This window comes from Thunnus maccoyii, chromosome 6, assembly GCF_910596095.1.
Source record: "Thunnus maccoyii chromosome 6, fThuMac1.1, whole genome shotgun sequence".
In the NCBI taxonomy this organism is placed as follows: domain Eukaryota; kingdom Metazoa; phylum Chordata; class Actinopteri; order Scombriformes; family Scombridae; genus Thunnus; species Thunnus maccoyii.
This window is the reverse complement of record NC_056538.1, coordinates 21,672,283-21,694,484: the sequence shown is the minus strand read 5'-3', so window position 1 is coordinate 21,694,484 and position 22,202 is coordinate 21,672,283. Positions and strand designations below refer to the sequence as shown.

The window sequence follows — 22,202 nt, the reverse complement described above, 5'->3', positions numbered from 1 at the left end:
CATCAGACCAGCTGGCTGTTTTTCATGTGAGATGGTATTTTCTATTTTTCAGACCATTATGTCATTATTACTGTAAGTTGTGAATGAAATAGTAGGAAGATGCAACTAAGGGAAATATATACACATACATAGCATTTAAACATATTTTTGTTGCTGTCTGTATAGCAGTGAGAGATTTTTCTCTTTTTTTTTCTTAATGTGGCAAATATGTTATACCAAATGTACAACAGCGAAAAAGGGAAAATAGAGAAAAAAAGCTGGAAGTCAAACTCAATAATTGCAAGGATTTGCAGAAAGATATTTGAAATAATTGTTATTCAGACAAATATGTGACCCCAAAGTGGAGGTAGTGTATCAATTGTATACTTGTATAACTCTTAAAATTATTTTACAAAAATTTGAAAAAAGACTGCATGCTTGAATATGCGACAAGTGTGTCAGAGGAAAGCACACCTTGAACAAAAATTAGGAAAAACTCCTGCACACTGTCTGGCTTATTGCTGGAATATTTATTTGTTCACAATGTTTTGGTCTCTTCCACCTTCATCAGGTGTATGAGTTGAAGTTAAAATAATTTTACAATAATAACTGTTGAACTTAAAATTTAATTAGAACTTCTGAGCAATGTTTGATTGGGTCAGTACAGTTAGAAAGTTTCAAACCCAAATACCAAACAGAATAGAAATTATTTTGATGATGGAAACAGACATACAAGCATGACTTATGCAGATGAAAACATTTCATGTCCTATTTTCGCTACAAGAATACATGAGAGTGTACTGCCCTGACACTGCACTTGATCTTCATATGATCAAAGCCTTTGACAGAAGTGGATATGAAGAGTGTGGCTTCAGAATAAGTTGCATGAATTGTTTTGGTGCAGTGTATTAAAAGACAGTTTGTAGTGGATCAGTATCAACTAAACCCCTCAATTCCCCATGACTGCCCAGCCATGTGTATTTTTATAAGCACATCCACAGCACAACCCTTCCCATACCTCAACCAATTGTTTTATTTGCCTCACCCTAACCATACCTTAACTGTCATTTATTTGCTATTACCATAGTTTTTCTGTGACCCTAACCATAACAAAGTTGCCATGTACAGATATTGTATAAAGCAAAAATCTGTCCAATACTGATGTTCTAGTTAAGCAATAGAGTTACATATACACTACATACTGTATGTACAGTATCCATAGAGGATGTAATGTTTAAAGTATTTTAATTAATTAGAGTTACAATATACCGCATATCAAATTTCTAGCTGTTGGCACTGAAGAGCAACTTCAATTTCAGCATGCTAACATGTTAAATATTATGCTAAACACCAGAAAGTTAGGACCCAGTGGTTCCCTACTTGCATGTTAACATGCAAGCATGCTAACATAAGCATGCTAACTATAGGCCGATCTCTAGGCATGGCTGAGCCTTGTAAATCTGAGGTTTCACCTGATGTTGACTAAAACATAGCATGGACTGCCAAGTAAATTATAAGTAAAAACTTAAAGGCCCTTAAAACCCCTAATCTGCTCCAGTGGAGCTGTTTAGTGGACTATTTCAACTGTGTGAGTGTGAACAGGGTATTCTTGAAAAGGGGAGTCTGGCTTGCAGTTAAACTTCCCTGTATCATTCCCTGTAGCAATGCTTGGGGGCACTGACACCAGAACAGTGTGTGGGAAAGGTTAATGTCAAGTTCAGGCTCTTTTCAAATATTGTATTATAATGACAGAGCCCTTTGACCCACATGTGTGCATTTTATGCTTGTGTGACAACAAGGCACTGTACTTTTGCCTATAACTACTGAACTACTGAACAGTGCAAATTAAACTTAAGAGACCAAAAATACAAAATCAAGGATTCATTTTTTAAAATCTTGTTATTGTTTTTTTTTTATTTTATTTGTTGTTTTAAACAATGTGGTTCCTGCAAAGATACTCAATAAAGTTTAATTATCACAACAAAACTTAATGTAAAAGACAATTTTCACAATGTTGAATTGACTTTTAAAATACACATATATTGTTTTTTTCTAGAAAAAATAAAGCTAAAATCTATGTTGCAATAAAACAGTATGCTTGGATCATGCAAAAATCCAGCCCTAGCCACAAACAGTGAAAGAAAAAAGTGAAAGATACACTGTTATTGTCTTTAAATTAAATTTATTTGTTTGTTTTCCTCATCAGATGTTTTTTTGTGTTTAGTTCAGGTTTGAGTACAATAATAAAGCATTTTGGTGCAAATATACAGAAAAGTATCCCATAACTGGATGATAGCATAGCAAATATCTCCACTGCCACAGTAAACTTTCCAGGAGAGCTGACGTATGCTGGGATAAAGGTGATCCAGACTGCACAGAATATCAACATGCTGAGGGTGATAAATTTGGCTTCATTGAAATTATCCGGCAACTTTCGAGCCAAAAAGGCAAGCACAAAACATAAGATAGCTAAGAGTCCTATGTATCCTAACACAGCCCAGAACCCCACAGGGGATCCCAGGGCGCACTCAAGAATAATCTTCTCCTTATAGTGTTTTGTGTTTTTGAAAGGAAAAGGAGGGTTGATTGTTAGCCAAAGTATACAAATTAAAACCTGTATGAGAGTGAATGCCAGAACACTGAGTCTTTGCTGTATAGGCCCAAACCATTTCATTACATTACTACTTGGAAGTGTAGCTTTAAAGACCATCAACACCACAATTGTTTTACCAAGAATACAAGAAATACATAGGACAAAAGTGATCCCAAATGCTGTGTGGCGCAGCATGCAGGACCACTCAGAGGGCCTGCCTATGAAGGTCAGAGAACACAGGAAACACAGAGTCAAGGAGAAGAGCAGCAGGAAGCTCAGCTCAGAGTTGTTGGCCTTCACTAAGGGAGTGTCCCCATAGATAAAGAATAGGATGGCCACAATTAAAGTAAGAAGTACCCCAAACAAAGTGAAAAACACAAGTACTTTGCCCATAATCTCAGTGAAAGAGAGAAATTCAACATTTTTCAGTATACACGCATCTCTGTTTTGATTGGACCAAAACTCTTCCGGACACTTTGTGCAGTCATTAGAATCTGTAATAGAAATATTGTTACTTTTATTGTGATTTAATCAGTTACACCCTGAACACATAAATAAGAGACTGTATATTAGCAAACTTTAACATTATACACAAAGTGTGGTAAGCAAACATTGTATGCACTGTGCTGTATTTCAGGTCTGTGATACCTGTGGTGTTGCTGATTTCTCCCTCTGCACATGGTTTACAGTCGTAGCAGCAGACAGGCTTTCCTTTCTGTAGAACTTTATGAGTCCCTGGAAGACAGCTCTCACTGCACACTGACACGGGCAACTTTGAATCAAAGAGAGAAAGACATTAATTTATCTAAACAATCATTTAAGTTTAAATGTTGTCAAAGTAAATCCATGTTTTAATGTAAATCACAATATTTGCCTCTGTGTTTCCTCCAGGCCACATTATGTCTTCAGTCTTGAGGACAAACTTCTGTCCAGGAGGTTGGGAGGCATCATAATAGCCGACAGGTTTAAACTGAACTGAGCCATCTGATCCACGCTGCCAATTAACCACCTCATAGCGGGCCACAGCTGCTCCTGTGCTGTCAAACCACACCTGGTCCCCATTCTTAATGGTAAAATTTACCTGCTTTAGAGACTCCACTACCTAAAAGTCAGTGAAATTATGTCAGTATACTGTATTTTTTTTACATCACTAAGAAATAAACAGTTTAAAGTTCATTTTACCTGCAAGGGTGTAACTTTAACAGTCTTATCACACCTCTTTCTGTTTGAGCATTTTAGGATGCTGTGCAGAGAATGGGCCACAGCATAGATGGCTTTGTAGATGTTACTGGAGTATCTCAGCTCTTGTACATCATCATCATAATCTTTAAACTCAATTAGATCCTGGTTTTCTTTGCAAGCTGCTGTGTATGCCATGTTGCCCCTATTTGTCTCCTTGCACTTAAACTCTGTCTCCCAGAAATCTTTGATCAAAAAATCATCCAGGCCGATGATATTTGCCTTTTGCACAGCAAAGCCCAGAGAACCTCCCAGCACACTAAAGCTAGTGGGAGTCACAAGGCTGTCAGCAGTGATCCAGGCCTCCACACCAATGAACTGCCGACCTGTGATGTTGTGCAGACTCAGCTGCTCTAGAAGGTTGTTCATTTCAACATGGGCCAGAAAACCAACAATAACCTGAGCTGAGCTCTTACGGATCACTTCTACAACTTTCATCAGTTTTTCTGGCTCTGCTCTGTGGAATTTCTCTGTGTACTCCACACACACTCCTTCCTCCTGGGCTGCAGCAAGAAAAATGGCCATGCCGTTGTTGCCATAGTCACTATCGCTGTTGACTGCTCCCACCCAGGTCCAGCCAAAGTGCTTGACCAGCTGAGCAAGTGCCTGACTTTGGTAAAGGTCACTGGCAATGGTTCGAAAGAAAGACGGATACTCCTTCCTGCTACTCAAACACTCACATGTTGCTGAATGACTGATCTGAGAAAGAGAGAGACAGAATAAGGAGAGTTTGTATATAATAAACACATTTATACAAACTCATAGCCTTCTTACCACTGGTATGTTGAATGGTCCAGTAGTGCGTGACAGCACAATAGTTGAAGAGGATTCAGACTCCCCGATAATGGCATGAACAGCTGATTGACCAGAGCAACTCTTTCCCACAGTCCATTCATCACCATTCATCAATGCCATCACCGCACGCACTGAGGATAATGTTGAACCACAATTGTCATAAATACGATATCCGATAGAAACATTTGGAAGAAGAAAATCACTTCTGTTGATCTCTTCAATAGCAAAGATCATAGTCTGGGCAAATCGAAACTCCCTGAGGTTGACACTGAGAAAGAAGAGCAAAATACAAACTTGTATTCACTATGACAGAGCAAATGATGAGAAATCACCAGAGTGTTTGGTATACAGTGAACAAATTACCTGGAACATGTGAGATGTGTTGGCTTATCTGTAAAGGAAAGAGATGGTTGTGTGATTTTGCTGTGGATGGAAAAGGCTCCCCCAATTGTGACATCTCCCTCTTTAGACAGCAGAGGGAACTCTGGACTGCCCAGTATCCGACAGACAGGAGCTTCCTCCTCTGCTGCTCCAAATGCCAACAGGAGCCCCACAACAACCAGCCCCATTACCACATGAGACATTCTATGCAGATCCGGATGGGGCAGAACCACCCAAGTCGGGGTCAAAGCGATCTTAAATATTTTTATAATCTAAGCTGACAGCAGGGCTCAATGGCCTCTTACTAGCCAATCAGAGATAAGTGAGATAGGACGATCTTGATTGGGTCATGCCATTTAATTATTGTATGTTGTAAATTATTGCATAATGGCGGGTGTACTTACTTTTGTACAACATAGAATAAACAGTATGAGAGCAAGGAGGGGTCTTTGATGCTTTTGCTTATAAAAACTGCTAAAATAGAGTCACTCTGTATCTCACAAATTCACGTTATTTTTATTTACAGAAAATTAAACTCACTTCCTGTGTTTTTTTCCACAGTACAGTGTTAGACATCAAAAGCAATTTCAGGTCAGGTATTGACTGTTTAGTCAAACCCAGCCAGTAAGGCCCTGCATCCTTTTTAGGCTGCAGCATGTGGTGATTAAAACTTTCTAATACTTTCAGCCAGAAACTCAGTTCAAATTTCACATTTAGCTTCTCCTTCTATCACTCGCATATCAGTATTTTACAGCTTTGAAATTATGGACATTTTTGACAGAAGTGTTACAAAAATAATAATAATGATTTCTGCTGTAAGTCATAGCTCCAATGCTATGTTAATTTTGCACATGTTCTTCATAAAAATATTCAGGTACTCATGCTTTTTGAAAATATTAAAGACAAAGTGATAAAAGCAAAACAAAATATAAAATAATAAATAAAAAAATGTATTCATATATTTTTATAGTTTGTAATTGTACTCTTATGTTTTTGATGCACATATTCTTATGGATTTCTTTAATGCCCCCCTCCAACACTATACAAATATTTCTTAAAAAGCTTGCCTACTATGGTTAGAAATCGTAGGACCTACTGTATTTGAAAACTAACAAATCTCAGTTATGAAACTAACTTGTGTTGACTGAACACACACTAAAGGTGAGGACTAACATAGACTTCCTCACCGGAAAGAAAGGATAAACCTAAAAAAGATTTGCAATTTCTTCAATATGTAATAAGAAACAGGTTTACAAGGTTGTAGCATCTATTACTTTATTCAATACACTTTAATGTGGTAAGTAGATGTGTGTGATATTTATTGTGTTGACTAATATACAAAATAGTGTAAAAAAAAAAAAATCAGCCATTTTAAAACTATGAGGACTGCTATTTCTTTAATTTCTGCCTTACATTCTGTTCTTTCCTTTTTTTTTATTGTCTTCCAAAGATTAATTGTTCTAACCATTAAAATCTTATTATTTAAATTATAAAAGCTGTGTTTGTAAAATAAGATTTATTATTCACTATTATTTTACTATTTTTATGTCACATTATTTTAAAGAAGTTTGCATATGGATAAGGGAATTAAAGTTACACTTTTGACAACTGATCAAAATAAACAATTCATTACACCTGATTTAGCAAAGCACTGAGCCATGTGATATTTAATTTGGTGTTATTGTTATTTTCCAGGCAAAGGGATGTATAATAGTCAGCTGATATGCCTCTTAGGCCCTCCGTAATTAAAAAGGAATTGTTGTTTGTGTGTTTGTAGAGATGCCTGTCACTTTATGAAACACTTTAAAGCTCTCTAGAGGGTCTGCCATCCGGGAGTTGCTTTTGTAGGAACACTTGTGATGAAGTGCTGGCGCCTCAGGCCTGACCATGATTTACACCTTAGGCTCTTTCAACTCACAAGCACTCTAACAAGCTGAGAAACTCCCTCTGGAGTTCACAGTGTCTCTTGCCTGCCTCCACAGCTCTCCTCCCCGCTTACTTTGGAAATTTCCCTTCGGGGCTGTTGCATCATGATCTCTTTAATGTCTCTACTGGATAATCTGATTAGCCTTTGTCAAGACTGTGTAACCTCTATTCGACCATTTGTCTTTTGAACTCAGCAAACTTCAATAAAGAAAGAAAGACATAGAAAATGAGTTTCTATGCTTTTGTTTCTAAAATGTGGGATGGAGAATCAAATGTGATGTCCTCAGTGGTAGATAGAAGACATCCAGTAAGTTAGACCTTTTTGTAAATAGACTATATAATAAATAACAATGAAAAATGAATGTTGTGAAACATTTCATAAGGTTTTGCAAGTAATAGCAAGTATTAATTTTGATAATAAGTTATCAAAATAGGTGACTATTGTAATAAGATATTTTCTGGGTTTATATGTTTCCACACAAATTCTCAAAGAAAGGAGATTTAATTGTATTTTGAAGCACAAAAACTGTGCAAACAGGGTTGACTGGCAATTATTAATAATCAATTATTACTTATAATTGAAAGGTAAGAGTTTATCACAGAGGTCAGCACAATGATTCAGTGGTTATCACAGTCACCTTACAACAAAAAGATCAATCAAAGATCAAAAAAGAAGAAAGAGCCAAAACCTGTGGTTTTTCGGTGTGGTGTTTGCATGTTCTCCCCATGTTGTATCTTGTTTTCCACGTCACAGGCCATTAGCATATTTGTGATGATCTATCCATTTACTCAACATGGCCTAAATTTACCCAGACATTACACCTCTGTATGACTGTTGAACATCTCACTCCAAAACATGGACATTCATCTTCCAGGAAAGCCCTCCATAAGATTTTGAAACCTGGCTGCAGGGATTTGCTCTCACTCAGCCACATAGGCATTAGTGAGGTTGAGCACTGAACTTGGGCAATAAGGCAAAGGTGATGGATGGGATTGAGGTCAGGGCTCTGTGCAGGCCAGTCAAGTTCTTTCACACCAAACTCGGACCAAACTTTATGGACATCGCTTTGTGTGCAGGAGAATTATCATGTGAAAACAGGAAATGGCCTTCCCCAGACCGTCACAAAGTTGAAAGCACATTATTGTCTGAAACATAACAAATGCAACAGTTGTAACTTAATCTGAAATACAATAACTGGATGAAAAACGGGTGTATTTTGAGTTGGTACTGTGTGACTAATTTTAATATTTGCATTGATTAGAGCTAATGACCCTAAGTCTATAACATTTAGTTACCACCCAGACAAAATATGGGATAGGTCATGTTGTACACACACACATGTTTGTATTATTATAGATGTGTGGACCTTTTTTTTTAATGTAAAACATTCCTTTGCCCATTATTCCCAACTTTAACCATAACCTTAACCTCAGCCAGGGACCATTTTAACCCTAAAGTCCAATGGTTTACCATGTGTGGGCTTTGTCCTTAAAAGAAAGATAAATCCCCATATTGTGATTGTGTGATAGATTACAACAATCCTCATACACAAATTTACCAGTCTTTGCTGTGAAAATTATGAAGAACAGCTATACAATGGACTATGTTGCCATCTCCTGGTGAAATTGTGCAACATCTGAAAAGCTGTAATAATAATGATGATGATGACTGTGATAACAATGGTGATGATTGCAACTGATGGTACAGGTATATAATGTAATATATTGTCCTTTAAAATTGTAGACACAATTTAAGCACAACACTCAAAAGAATACATTAAGGCATAAAATAAACAGGCATTACATCAGAGAGAGAAGATAAGGACAACAAAAAAGGTAAAAATATACTGAAATGGGACAAGATAGATGATATTATATGAACTGGAACAAGCAGAGCTGAGGGTGCACACTAAAAAGTAAAAGTGTTCATATTTCATTATATAGATTGGAATTGGAACTAAACTTTAAGTAAGTGTAATTATTGAAATAAAATAAAATCACTTTGGAGTTTTACTGGCTACCAGTGACGACAATGTATATTGGGAATAATGTGATGTTCTCAGTTAAAACCATAAGAGAGAAAAAGATCATAGTGCTGAGTTTTTTTTTTCATTCAGAGGAAAAAAAATCTGTCTTTGAGCAACACTTTTTTATATCCCCTGTGACCTGAGCCTTTTATAGAATCAGAGATTAATCTGATTAATCTTTATTTAAGGTACAAATATATTGTAAAACTTTGACCTTGATGCAAACCTAAGATTTCAGGTGCCATGATTCAGGTTCAGCTCTGTGCACAGTTTTACAACTACATTAAATATTTTAAGAAATCTGGCATTGCTTAGAGAATCAAAGTATGACATTGTATGACCTTCAGAAATTAAGAGAAACATCATCTGATGTGAAGAGTACCACGACAGACTCCTCCTTAAAAAGCACACAAGTACTTTGCCAAAGACCAGCAAAAATATAAGGACTTCAGTAAGGTCATCTTTAGTGACAAGTGTTTTCCCTCTGCCCAATACCTTGCTGTCTGATGATTACACATAGAGAGGCCTACAAGCCTGAGTGCCTCTTGCTAAATGTGACATCTGGCAGAGGATTTCTCATGATTTGTAGGTGCTTTTGCAAAGGTCTAACCAGGCTGAACCATCTCTCTCAAGGATGCAAGACTATAACAACACATCAAGGTGAATTATAGAGGAAAATACAATCTGTTCATACCAACCATTTCCCAACTCTGATAACCAGGTGTTATAGCACGACAATGCTGTATGCCACCCAGCCAGTTAAAGTGTGGATGGAGGAACATCCAGGCCCTAACATGGTCAGCCAAATGTCCAGATGTAGATCGCACTGTCATCAAGCAGAGGATAGAGTTACAATTTGAACAAAGTCAAGAATTCATAGGTCAGAAGAAAAGAAGCCTGAAAGAATGTGAAGAATGGCTGGTGAGCAGGCCAAGATATACAGTGTTAAAGCTGTAGTAAAGAATCGGGGGGACTCATCCAAAAATGCTATATTAAACCTTTGCTAAGCCAATGAACCGTCATTTTTGTAATTCACTTTTCAATACAAACATGCTAGTTTTTGTTATTCATCCTGACAATTATGACAATCACAAATTCTACATAATATTTACTTTTATCTGATACCTTTATTTAACTTACACTTGAAATATTCTTAATAATAATTAAAATAGAAAAGTGTGGGGGGTTTTTTGGCTAAATAATGAAATCTCCATATGAAGAATCATTTGTTATTTTTTAATGTCTCTCAGAAACACTGTGTTTGCAATAAGAACCTTGTGATTGCATTAAGAATCAAATACGTAAAGAAAAAAAGGATCTAAATGAGAAACCCCTTCTTGTACAGAACAGAACCATTTATTGCACTAAGTCTGCTGTACATTTTATTAAAGTGTGTGTGTTTAACAGGCTTTGACATATCAGATTTGTCACAATTAACCTTAAGATTATATTTTATTCTCTACAATATAAAGCTTATTTTGCATGTTAGTACTGGATAATGATTCAGCTGGCTAATTAGCTTGTTTTGAAAGAGGCAACATCACCTTCCATTAAACCTCAAAATTGATTAATTTCCAACACAACACCTGGTGAGCTCCCATTTCACAGCCTTGGGCCCAGATGTCATCAGTCTTGTCGGAAACACTTACTTGTCTTTGCTTGCCCAGCTGGCCCCTTGTTACCCCCCTCAGCCTTCTGGGTAAAAGGTAAATTGGCAGGTTTAGGATGATGCCATGACGCCACCCCGCTTTCAGAATATACACAATAACAAGTTTAAGTGCTTCCCAAGTGTGTGTTATGCTCCAATGCATGTTGTTATTCATGACTGATTAAAATTAAAACAACACTTGTTGCTCATGTGTTATTTTCCTGATGTACAAGTTCACAAACAAGTCACACCCCAGCACACACACACACACAGCACCTCCCTAGGCGTTTAATTAAGTTTATTTGTCCTTTTTATCTGTAGCTAATGTATTAGAATATATGATCAAATTAGGCCTTTGTGACGAACAGTTATACTGTATTCCAGCAGAATTCCAGATATATTTCATAATAGATATTTTTGAACAAATAGGTCCCTTTGAGTGATGATTTTAGTCATGGAAGTTCACTTTTGTCACTGGGTTTTATGAACTACTGTTTGTCTAAAAGGTAAATTGGCATGGACAGATTTCTTCTTGTTTCTCCTCAATTTCTCCAAATTCTACTTGATTGCTTTATTTTGAACTAAATAAATAATATAATAATAATAAAACAACAATACACTGTATTAAGATTAAAGACTGTAGGCCAAAAGATTTGACAGTGAAAATATGATATTACAGTTTTTCAGCAATATGTAAAAGTTCTAGCCTCAAACAATAGAGAGATAGAACATGTCTGTGGCAGTTTTTCAACTGCATGTGAAATGGTCACAACACCATCATTAAAAAGAAAAAAAGAAACCAATTTGCCCTCCAGTCAAGTATGTTAATTATGAATGTGTTAATGGTGCAGCATCAAAACATTAGGATATGCATGCCATTTTTCAGCATTTGAACTTAATTTGTGTGTCATTCATCAACAAAAAAAAAATCACCATTGTGAAAGGATACAAGGGTCAGGATGTGCCATCTAGTCAACGGCGGAGAATAAAAGAAATCAAAGCTTCAGCCGGTAATTTTTCAGTTAAATATCCCCTCTGAAATCCTGTCCTGAACCTTCCACATTCTTAATGCAATTTTCACTTTCCATGAATTGAGCACTCCCTCAGTGGTCTGATGAAGAATGCCCTGAAGTATTTTCAGGCAATTTATAAAATTATTTTTGGTATTTTTCCTTTATTTGATAGTGACAGAATAGTCATACATGGGGGTATGACACACGACAAAGATCCCAGGCCGCCACTTCTAAGGTAATTTTGTAGGAAAAAAATATGGTGGTATTAAAAGATTATTCTGAGGGCGTCATAATGGAGAACAATCAAATATGGTCTGTCTCACACTGACCATTTAGAAAAGATGCCACCCCCGGAATAGTTATCACCTGCCACTTTCCACCAATCATGTTAATAAGGAAGCAGATGGGGAAGACTGGTCATACTGCGGTGCCCTGTAAGAGACACCACCTCTCTCTCTCCAGTATATGTTTCTGTGCCCCTCTCTTTTCAATTGGCTCATTATTTCAGCATAACCAAAGATGGAAAGACAGTGACACTATCACAGCTTCTACTCTGTTCTGCCAACACCATAGACCCACATGCAGGCCAGCAGAGAGATACATAACACCAGGCAGCTAATCCTGTCAACCAAAGGGGAAGATATGGGAAGTTGAAGGGGCACCAGATACATATTTCTCACAAAATGTGTGGCCCCAAGTTGAATCTGGGTTAAGCCACTACAACGTATCAATTGGCTGATTAAAACAGGTTAAAACAGGGAGTGGCATTGAAGTTAAAAACTACCCTAAAATTCTACTGTGGCAGAACCAAGCACCGACCTTAATAAGTACCCAAAACATCAAACTAGGGCAAATAAACAAAAAGGAAAGACTGAGATGAAGACTGAGATGCCACCAGAGATATATCTATTATAGTACAACAGACCCATAAAACCAATCATACTCTTATGTCTTCACATAGCCAATGTAAAGGTTGGGCAGGGAGTTGGCACATGTCTGTCTTTCAAAAAAAAAAGAACAAATGTTTTTTAGTAGAAAAAACTTTTTCTAAGTAGTTCTATTTTGGTCCCTTTGAAGGATGAGCAGTTCACTTACCCATGAGAGCTCATGAGTTCCCATGAGAGATCTCCTAAGAAACTTCTATTCAGGAGCTGATCAGTGCACAGTCTGCCTCTGGCCCCTCACTTCTTACAGGAAAAGTTTCAGGATGAAAGGATGACTGACCACAGGTTTCTCACCAGTGCCAACACAGCATGAGGAAATTGCTCTTACCTTACGCATCAGGGCCCTGTCTAATGAAAGTTGTGCAAAAGACAACACTGAACTGATTGAGCAGGATAGACCAGGCCTTGTTGCCTTATACCATATCTAACAGCCCATTAATTTTTGACTCGAGGTCTGCCCAAATGCAATAGAGCACATATGACTGTACAGCAATAGTGTAACTTTTGTTTAAACCATCGTAAACTACTCAGGGCACTAAAACTATAATCCCAAGGTGTGTCTGCCCTATGTTCTCTGCCAAGTTGGATCCTTTCCCTATCATAGTCACTATTCACAGTCACGTTCTGATGAAGCCAACACAAACGCACCATCTGCAAAAATCTAATATGTAATTCTGAGGCCATCATATGGGGTACTCCTCACAATTCAGCTGTGCCTAGAGATCCTGTTCATGAAAATCATGAACTGTCACTGACCCCCATGTGATACTGAAGAGGCCTCCCTCTCCATGGCCTCCTTGAACTCCTCCCAACCAGAGTTTTTGCTCCCATGATCACAGATGCTGCAGTTCTGTGGCTTCCATATACCTTTCTGCTGCTCAGGCACATGCCTTTGTCAGGCAGCTGAAACAAATAAATATGCATTATGTGGTTTATAGTCTATATGCAATCATATTTGGATATCTCTGCCCTCCTCTCCTATCCTCTCCTCTCCTCTCCTTCCCTCCCCTCCCCTCCCCTCCCCTCCTCCTGTGTCAGCAGCTCTTCTATTAGCAGCAGTATTCAGGCGCTAAGGGCTTTTGGGGGACACAGACTTTAAGATATCACCAGAGCAATTAGCTTCAGATTCTATTACAAAGTCCTCCCCCTTCACTCACACACTTCACCCCAACCCCCCCTGCATCACCCTCTGCCAGCCATCTTTTAGGTGATTTGACTCCCTCTTCCTCTTCTTCCTCTTTTCATCCCATTTCTGTCTGCAGTTTCCTGGTCCTGTGCTTAAGCTGATAGCTTTACTGTAATTTTTATTCTCTGAGGGGTTTCCACTCTGAGAGTCTGAAAATTTAGTGGTGAACAAGAGGTGTCTGTCTGTGTGTGTGTGTGTGTGTGTGTGTGTGTGTGTGTGTGTGCATGTTTGTGTGCTTGTGTGCATGCGTTTGTGTGTGTGTGTGTGTGTTCACATGTGCTGGTCAATGAGTCGACCCAATAGACGTGTAATGTGAATTCATGTATTCAGTTATCAGTGCCCTTTTTTCGCTTGAGCACCTGCCCCCCCAAAATGTCTGTGCATGGCCCTACTGCTGTTTCAAGAGTCCCCTTGGCCAATCAAGCCCAAATGGACTCCTTTTCCAGCTTAATGACCCCCTTGGCCCCAGGTGTTCACTAATGGACAATCTTCTGGCTACAAACACGGCTTACTCAGATTCCATGTCCGCAGCCTCCCCCCGGATGCATATGTGAACATGTTTCAGACTGAAAATACAGTTAAAATTTCTGTATTAGGAACATTCTGAAATGTTTTGTTTTTCCAAAGATTCATAACGGTGATTTTTCTGCTAATTCCTGATTCAAGCCAGATCTTCTTTCAACCCAGAGTTGTGCATGTTAATGAGTGAAGAAGATGTAGTTTTGATATTAGGTTCTGGCTGAAAAATCCTGTTAACTGTTTTTATTTATTTTATTTTTTATTTTTTATTTTTATTTTTTATATATATATATATATATATATATATATATATATATATATATATATTAAAAAGACAATTACATCTGATTGACAAGAGCCGTGACACTGTTTACATAAAAGTTGGTAAACTCTTCAAGTAAAGGCTTGGACTGCCCGTCCACCTCAAGGTGTAATTATCAGTCTTTACAGCTTGAGCACCTGGTGTGGAAGTTAGTATGCACACAGACTATCTCAGTGGGCTTTTCAGTGCAGTACAGTGCATGTGTCAACCTGTCCCTTTATTTCATGACGAAATATACCAAAATAATAAAAGAAAAGAAGGGAACGACACCACACAAATACTTTGAATATAAATATATATATATATATATATAGCAAAAGTTATTAAAGTCTGTCTGTTAGTCTGTATTTGTTTGATTCATTGTCTGTTCATCCATTCACCTGTCTCACTGTCTGCATGTCTGTATAGCTAATTAACATATGCTTTAAGTCAACATACTCACCATATCTCTCTTGTTGATCTGCTCACAACTGTTTGTGTCTCTCTGTTAGAATCTATTATTCTCACCGCTCTATCTGTCTGCCTGTTTCTCTTTTTTCTGTCTGTCTTCATGTCTTTTGCCACTGTTATCCTTTGACACTATTCATCTGCAAATTCCAGGGCCTATTAAAATACAGTGGAACATCCAACACTCAGGGGCTTCAATTATCTGGAATAACATATACCCGTGAGGACAACTGTGATACATTTGTAATCTTATTATTGTTCACTTCTAATCAACTTGTTTTCAGAAGGCTGACCCCTTTCCCCTGAGAGCATAGGATCTTTTGAGTCTGAGATCTTGTTAAAGGCTTACTTACAAGAAAAGGACACTACTGTATCATAATACTGAGCAGCATTCTGTCTTAAGGCACTTCTGTCTTTCTTCTTTTGAGCATCACACAGGGACATATTAAGTGAATAAGGAAACCTATATGACCTGAGGCAGCACAACATACAGCATGTGAAATTATCTTTGCTTCACACTCTGGTGGTGCTCTGTTTTGCAGCCTGCAGGCTTTGTCCTGATAATGAGATGCACAACACCCTAATGACTCATTAATTTCACCATATTAAACCTGCTTAACCCCACAAAAGGATTTTTTTACTCAAGAAGAAAAAAAATTGAAAAACAATAGATAATTTGTTAAAAAAAAAAAAAAAAAATACACACACACACACACACACATATATATATATATATATATATATATATATATATATATATCATTAAGGAGAGGAATTAAGACATATTTCTGGATTTTAGTGAAGCTACCATGATTTGGAGAACAAATACCTTCTTAACAGTTACACCGTATGTCAAGCAACACTGTAATGTAATATGCTTTCATTTAATGCAAATTTAAAGCAATACAATATTGCACATTATGCACCTCTCTCATTTTATCACATGAACAATATTAAAAGGTTTTAATCTTTCCATAATCTTTCCTTTCACCTCTCACTCATTAGTTCACTGTGTGTTTCAAGTTTGTTTGTGTGTGTGTGTGTGTGCGTCTACTACCTGCCTCTTCACATCACTGAAGGATGAGTTAGGCCTAGTGAGGCATGACATTGTGACATGACAAGGCTCACATCTTTCTCCATTATGGTCAAGTGCTCATTCCAGTACCTTGTTATTGTTGTTACTCAGTGTGAAAGTGGGGGCTCTTTTTTCCATTGATCAGAGGCTCAGGGGAAATGAGTTCAATTTTACAGTTGTGAAATGAGGCAGGTAGCATATATAGGCTTCAGGGCAGCATCTCTTGCTTGACACTCAAGACAAGATGACTTGTCTATGCAGTGTTAACGCAATGAAGATGCAACACTCTGGACAGTGTTTGATGGACTTAAAAACAGGGCCTTAGCTGATGATGAGATGCTTTTTTACTTCTCAGTTTGAGCGCAGGTAAATTACCTTAACTGACTTTAGATGTGTTTGTCTGAATGGGGTCATGTATGTATTATTATTTTTTTGGATTAGCTCTTGCTTTCTACTGACCTCTGGCAAAATGTTTGGTGCTTTGTCAGCTTACAGGGTGCTTGTTTGGCTCATTATTTACTGTTTGTATGGATTATCCAAACATCTGTTACTTGAATTGCTATAGATATACATTTGTTATCAAGTGTCTATGGTGACTTGGCTTACAGAGAGGATGAATCAGTTTTGGATGAAATCAGTAGAGCTCAGTCTTTCATGGCAAAGGACAGAGCTTTTGCTTTTGAGTCTGTTATGTTTGGGGATTTTCCCCAACAAATCCTACCAAGACCAGACCCAACAATGTGAAGTAATCCCAGGTTCTGTGTCCCTGCCTGTGCTGGAAAAAAAGGGGGACATCATCTTGGGGGGATTGTTCTCCCTTCATGATACAGTGGTGGAGCCCGGTTTATCCTTCACCTCTACACCTACACCTACACAATGCACCAGGTAATCTTTTTAGCTCAATCTCAAGTAGCTGTGTATGCAAACTGTGCTTAAGCAACTGCAATTTACAATCTAATGGCCAAAGATGGCACAAATATTGCTTCCAGTTTTCTCCCTCTGTGTTTTGTAAACTATGACATGTGAAGTTTTTTAAACATGAGATTTTGTTGAGAATTAAAATCGCTTCAAGCTTTGCCTCAAGACATCTTCTCTCATCTTCCAGATTTAACTTTCGGACATTCCGCTGGATGCAGACCATGATTTTTGCCATTGAGGAGGTTAACAGAGATGGTAAACTACTTCCCAACATCACCCTGGGCTATAAGATCTATGATTCATGCAGTACTCCCCATCAGGCTCTGAAAGCTGCTATGGAGTTAATGGGAAGTGAGAACAGTTCAGTAGCTGAAGGGGAGATGCAGGGCAAAGGCAGCTGCCGTGGCACTGTGCCAGCAGTAATAGGGGATGGAGGCTCTACTCAGTCTCTGGTAGTGGCTCGTTTCTTGGGAGTTTTCCATGTGCCACAGGTGAAACCTTCACAGCCACTAAACAACTGCATATTTCAGTACATCAATTTTTTATTGTGTTTTAAATGTGTTTTGTTTGTATTATTTGTGACTGTTGCTTCATGAAGCTCAGTGTCTGATTACTAAACGTGATTTAAAAATCAGATTAACATGGGCAGTCCCGGTAGACTAATGGTTAAAGCCCCAGTTCAAGTTATTGCCTGTCATAACCTCTCTCTCCCTTTGTTTCCTGTGTCTCTCTATGCTGCCAAGAATGCAAAAGAAAAGCAATATTTAAAAAAATAGAGTAATGTGTTTTCATCCTTCTAGGTTAGTTATTTCTCTAGCTGTGCCTGTCTCAGTGACAAAAAGGACTTCCCTGCATTCTTGAGGACCATGCCCAGTGACTTCTTCCAGGTTAGAGGCACTGGAGACTCAATCAGATTGCCTAAAATGAAATGCCATCTCTAAACACAAAAAAAACATGTCTAAATTTCCATTTCTGAAACAATATAACTGTCTCTCTCCGTTTGTCTCTCTTTTCCTTGTCTATTTCTAGGTAGATGCACTTGTACAACTTGTCAAGCATTTTGGATGGACTTGGGTGGGTGTGATTGCAGGGGATGATGCGTATGGCCGTGGTGGGGCAAACATCTTTGCTGATGAGGTTGGTGACACACTTACATATAATTTGGTCATAACTTGCATTTTTTCTTTTTCTTCAGTTTTTCATTTATTGAACATGCTGTGAACATAAAATGAATTGTCATGTATATTCCGTATTGCTTTCTCAGGTTAGAAATTTGGGTGCTTGTGTTGCACTCCGTGAAATCATCCCTAAGAACCGAGCACAGACTGCAATTTCATCTATTGTTTCCAAGATCCGCTCCTCAGGGGCTCGGGTGATTCTGGTGTTTGCTGTGGAACAAGACGCAGCCGCATTGTTTGATGAAGCACTCAGGCATGACACTTTTGTTTGTACTGTAATCTATCACACCACTGTAATATTTACAATTAGATCAAAACTCAGTATCAGCTTTGGGTTTTTAGATTTTTACTGGTTTACTGAGCTCGAAATTCTGATGTCACTGTCACTGCAAAAATCCCACCTGCATGTCTCTTAATTTTAGGGATGGGCTCACTGGGATACAGTGGCTGGCCAGTGAGGCTTGGAGCACAGCCTCCGTCCTCTCGACCCCCAAAAAGTACCACCGCATCCTCCAGGGTTCTATGGGATTTGCCATTCGGCGAGCACACATCCCTGGACTGCAACACTTTCTGCTTCGCCTGCACCCCTCAAGCCCAGATGCCCTTGACGATCCCTTCCTGATATCTTTCTGGGAGGAGGTGTTTCAATGCAGTCTGGGTGTGCAGGATCAACATCAGAGACACAATGTTGGGGGCAAACCTCCATGCTCTGGAGCAGAAGAGATGGGGAGCGTGGCAAATATCTATTCAGATGTGTCACAGCTAAGGATTTCCTACAATGTTTATAAGGCTGTGTATGCCATTGTCAATGCACTCAAGGCTATGCGAAGCTGTGAGAAAGGGAAAGGGCCATTTCCTCTGCAGGCCTGTCCAGATGCAGACAACATACAGCCATGGCAGGTATTGTTCCACATTTCCTCCAATAATTCAGTCTAGATTGACTGACGTTGTCGTGATTTTAGGAATTTTGGTAATCTTAGTTTACCTATGCTCTCTTTCCTTAGCTGCTTCATTATATAAAACGGGTGAAATATTTGAACTCATTTGGTGATGAAATCCAGTTTGACGAGAATGGCGACCCTGCAGCAATGTATGACCTGGTTAACTGGCAGCTGAGACCGAATGGCGAAATTGAGTTTGTCACTATTGGCAAGTTTGATGAGACGACCACAGGTGGAAAGCAAAAGCTCCAAATCCAGGAACAGAATATTGTTTGGAACGGCAACAAGACAAATGTAGGGATCTCAAAAAAATAATAATGTGAATAGCATTTAGTGCATTAATATTTTCATCATGTGACTGTGTTTTGACCAGTGTAGTGTGTGATTTCTTTGTTGCTTAGATCCCCTTGTCAGTATGCAGCAGCATTTGTCCTCCAGGCACCCGGAAGGCAATCAGACCTAACTTCCCTATCTGCTGCCATGATTGTGTGGTCTGTACAGCTGGGGAGATTAGCAATCAGACTGGTGATGGAAGGCTACTTTTTTTCTACTACAATATATTTTTAAATCTGACCTACAGTTTCAGTGTAGCAGCTAAAGCCTCCCTGTTTTTTTCTGTAGATGCCATAGACTGTGCGCGCTGCTTACCGGAGTTCTGGTCCAATGCTGAGAGGACAGCCTGTGTCCCAAAACAGGTTGAGTTCCTCTCATTTAGCGACACCATGGGTATCACCCTGATGGCTATATCCCTCATCGGCTCTTTCTGCACCTGTGTTGTGGTCTTCATATTCTCCTATCACAGAACCACCCCTATCGTAAGAGCCAACAACTCTGACCTGAGCTTCCTGCTGCTCTTCTCCTTGACTTTGTGTTTCCTTTGTTCTCTGACCTTCATAGGCCGGCCCTCTGAGTGGTCCTGCATGCTGCGCCACACAGCATTTGGGATCACTTTTGTGCTCTGTATCTCTTGTATTTTGGGGAAAACTATAGTGGTGTTAATGGCCTTCAAGGCTACACTTCCAGGCAGTAAAGTCATGAGATGGTTTGGGCTTGCACAGCAAAAAGCAATCATTACTTTTTGCACACTGGTCCAGGTGAGGACTACTGACTCTTTGTGTACTTTGAGTAATTAGATGAACATTCAACTTTTATAATAAAATATATCTCCCCTTATACAGGTAATCATCTGCATAGTGTGGCTGGTTGTTGCTCCTCCCACTCCACGCCAGCTGATGCCACGTGAGAGCGCCATTGTCATTCTCTTGTGTGATGAAGGTTCCCACATAGCATTTGCTTTGGTTTTGGGCTACATTGGCCTGCTGGCCTGCCTCTGTCTTCTCTTGGCCTTCCTGGCAAGGAAACTCCCAGATAATTTCAATGAGGCCAGGCTCATTGCCTTCAGCATGCTCATTTTCTGTGCAGTGTGGGTAGCTTTTATCCCCGCCTACATCAGCTCTCCAGGAAAGTACTCCACAGCCACTGAGGTGTTTGCTATACTGGCCTCCAGTTATGGACTGCTGGGCTGCATATTTGCCCCAAAGTGCTACATAATCCTACTAAGACCTGAAAAAAACACAAAGAAACATTTGATGTCCAAAGTTGCGACTGACAAATTTTAGGAAATCATCTTTAATCCATGCACATTATATGCACTTCTTCCAAATGTTTATTTTTCCTTTTATCAAATGAATATATATATATACATATATATGTTGAACTCACTTCATATAAAATTTGTAATTGTGTTAACATATTGTAAACAGTAGGAGAAAGTAGAAGGGTTTTAAGCCTTCTGACCATGATTATAAAGACTTACTGTACATTTTACCACCAGGTGGTAGCAGTGTGCTGTTAATGTTGCCTGTCATTCATCATGTCCCATTAAAATAAACACAACCATACTATTGTACATAACATCATATCATACACTGGATACCTTTTTCCACTCTTACACTACTGTAACATCTTATCTTTGTTGTAGTTATAGATCTACTTCAACTTATGTAATTCATTTGGTTAATGGTGTACAACTAAACATACAAAGAAACAGAAACAGAAACAGAAACAGTGCCAAAAACAGCACATCATCATCTAGGGTGTGATCCCCTTCAACCCCCAATTCAAGCCAAAAAATGGTTATACAGCCAAAAATTTACAAAGAACATGAACAACCAAACCAAATAGTTTTTTTTCTTTTTTTCAAGCAACATGACACTCCTTTGACACTCGTCATTGGAAATGTGAAGGACAGCTCAGTGCTAGATTTGAAAGGGATTTGGCAGCAGCGTCCATGCTGATTTGACCTGAGATAGAATGATGAGGCCCGGGGTCTCTGAGGTATGCTCTGTGGAAATCCCAGCTGTCATTGGTTAATTAAATCCTCATACTCCAGAGGCCTTTACATATAAACATCACGCCTGGCTGTTCCGTACAATAACAAACTAAAATGTCAGACATTTTCCCAGCTTTCCACAGCTGCTCTCGAGCTAACATTGATTAAGCAGCACTGATTGATCTGTTGTTCCTCCCAAGGCAGAGGAATAAATTGGAAGACAAAGAGACGTTGGGTCTCAAAGGTTCATCAGAGACAGACAGGAGGAAAAGGTGGTGGGTGGAGCAGATGGACAGCAGTATTTTATTGGCACTGTATTACTCAATTTATTTCCAACTTTCTCTCTTCTTCCACTTTGCATTTTTATCTCTTCTCTGTCCTCTGTCTTGCATTACAAATTTCAATGACTATAAAACAGTGGGATTGATTTCTCTTCATAGTGCACAGTCTGTGTCTGTTTCATTTCAAAGAGTAATCCTTCTCATCATAGAACTATTTGCTTGATTTAATTAAGAAAACCAGAATAGATGATCTCCATTCGAGGATTAAATAATTAATTTTGGTTTGAATGAGAAAACATTGCTCTGTAATTTCTTCAATAAAATGAATGGGCCATCAAAATCTCAAGCACACATGCAAAAAGAAGGACATTTGTCATGACTGTGAAAAATGTATTGAGTGAGTGAGTGTAGAGAATGAGCCCACTATTCAGAGAAAACCTCTCTTAGACATACAGACA

The 22,202-nt window shown here is 38.6% G+C and overlaps 2 protein-coding genes across 2 annotated transcripts; one reads left to right on the top strand and one right to left on the bottom strand.

Annotated features, from left to right (window-relative positions):
• Positions 1 to 2,161: 2,161 nt before the first annotated feature.
• Positions 2,162 to 5,190, bottom strand: LOC121898392 (extracellular calcium-sensing receptor-like). Its single transcript, XM_042413418.1, has 6 exons — positions 4,970 to 5,190; positions 4,586 to 4,874; positions 3,755 to 4,510; positions 3,447 to 3,674; positions 3,221 to 3,344; positions 2,162 to 3,066 (listed from the first exon to the last, which is right to left on the bottom strand). Exons 1-6 carry the CDS (start codon positions 5,188 to 5,190, stop codon positions 2,162 to 2,164), a joined length of 2,523 nt encoding a protein of 840 aa, XP_042269352.1.
• A 12,019-nt stretch (positions 5,191 to 17,209) lies between these two features.
• Positions 17,210 to 20,750, top strand: LOC121898396 (extracellular calcium-sensing receptor-like). Its single transcript, XM_042413423.1, has 9 exons — positions 17,210 to 17,503; positions 17,813 to 17,899; positions 18,042 to 18,149; positions 18,277 to 18,443; positions 18,613 to 19,090; positions 19,195 to 19,425; positions 19,533 to 19,656; positions 19,753 to 20,225; positions 20,310 to 20,750. Exons 1-9 carry the CDS (start codon positions 17,225 to 17,227, stop codon positions 20,748 to 20,750), a joined length of 2,388 nt encoding a protein of 795 aa, XP_042269357.1. The 5' UTR covers positions 17,210 to 17,224.
• The last annotated feature ends 1,452 nt before the right edge of the window (positions 20,751 to 22,202 follow it).

Coding starts and splice junctions, on each gene's coding strand:
- LOC121898392 (XM_042413418.1), bottom strand. CDS start 5,190: ATGTCTCATGTGGTAATGGGGCTGGTTGTTGTGGGGCTCCTGTTGGCA. Junction 4,875..4,969: donor ACACATCTCACATGTTCCAG/GTAATTTGTTCA, acceptor CTTCTTTCTCAG/TGTCAACCTCAGGGAGTTTC. Junction 3,067..3,220: donor AGAAATCAGCAACACCACAG/GTATCACAGACC, acceptor TTTCTATTACAG/ATTCTAATGACTGCACAAAG.
- LOC121898396 (XM_042413423.1), top strand. CDS start 17,225: ATGCAGACCATGATTTTTGCCATTGAGGAGGTTAACAGAGATGGTAAA. Junction 19,426..19,532: donor GGAACGGCAACAAGACAAAT/GTAGGGATCTCA, acceptor TTTGTTGCTTAG/ATCCCCTTGTCAGTATGCAG. Junction 20,226..20,309: donor CTTTTTGCACACTGGTCCAG/GTGAGGACTACT, acceptor CCCCTTATACAG/GTAATCATCTGCATAGTGTG.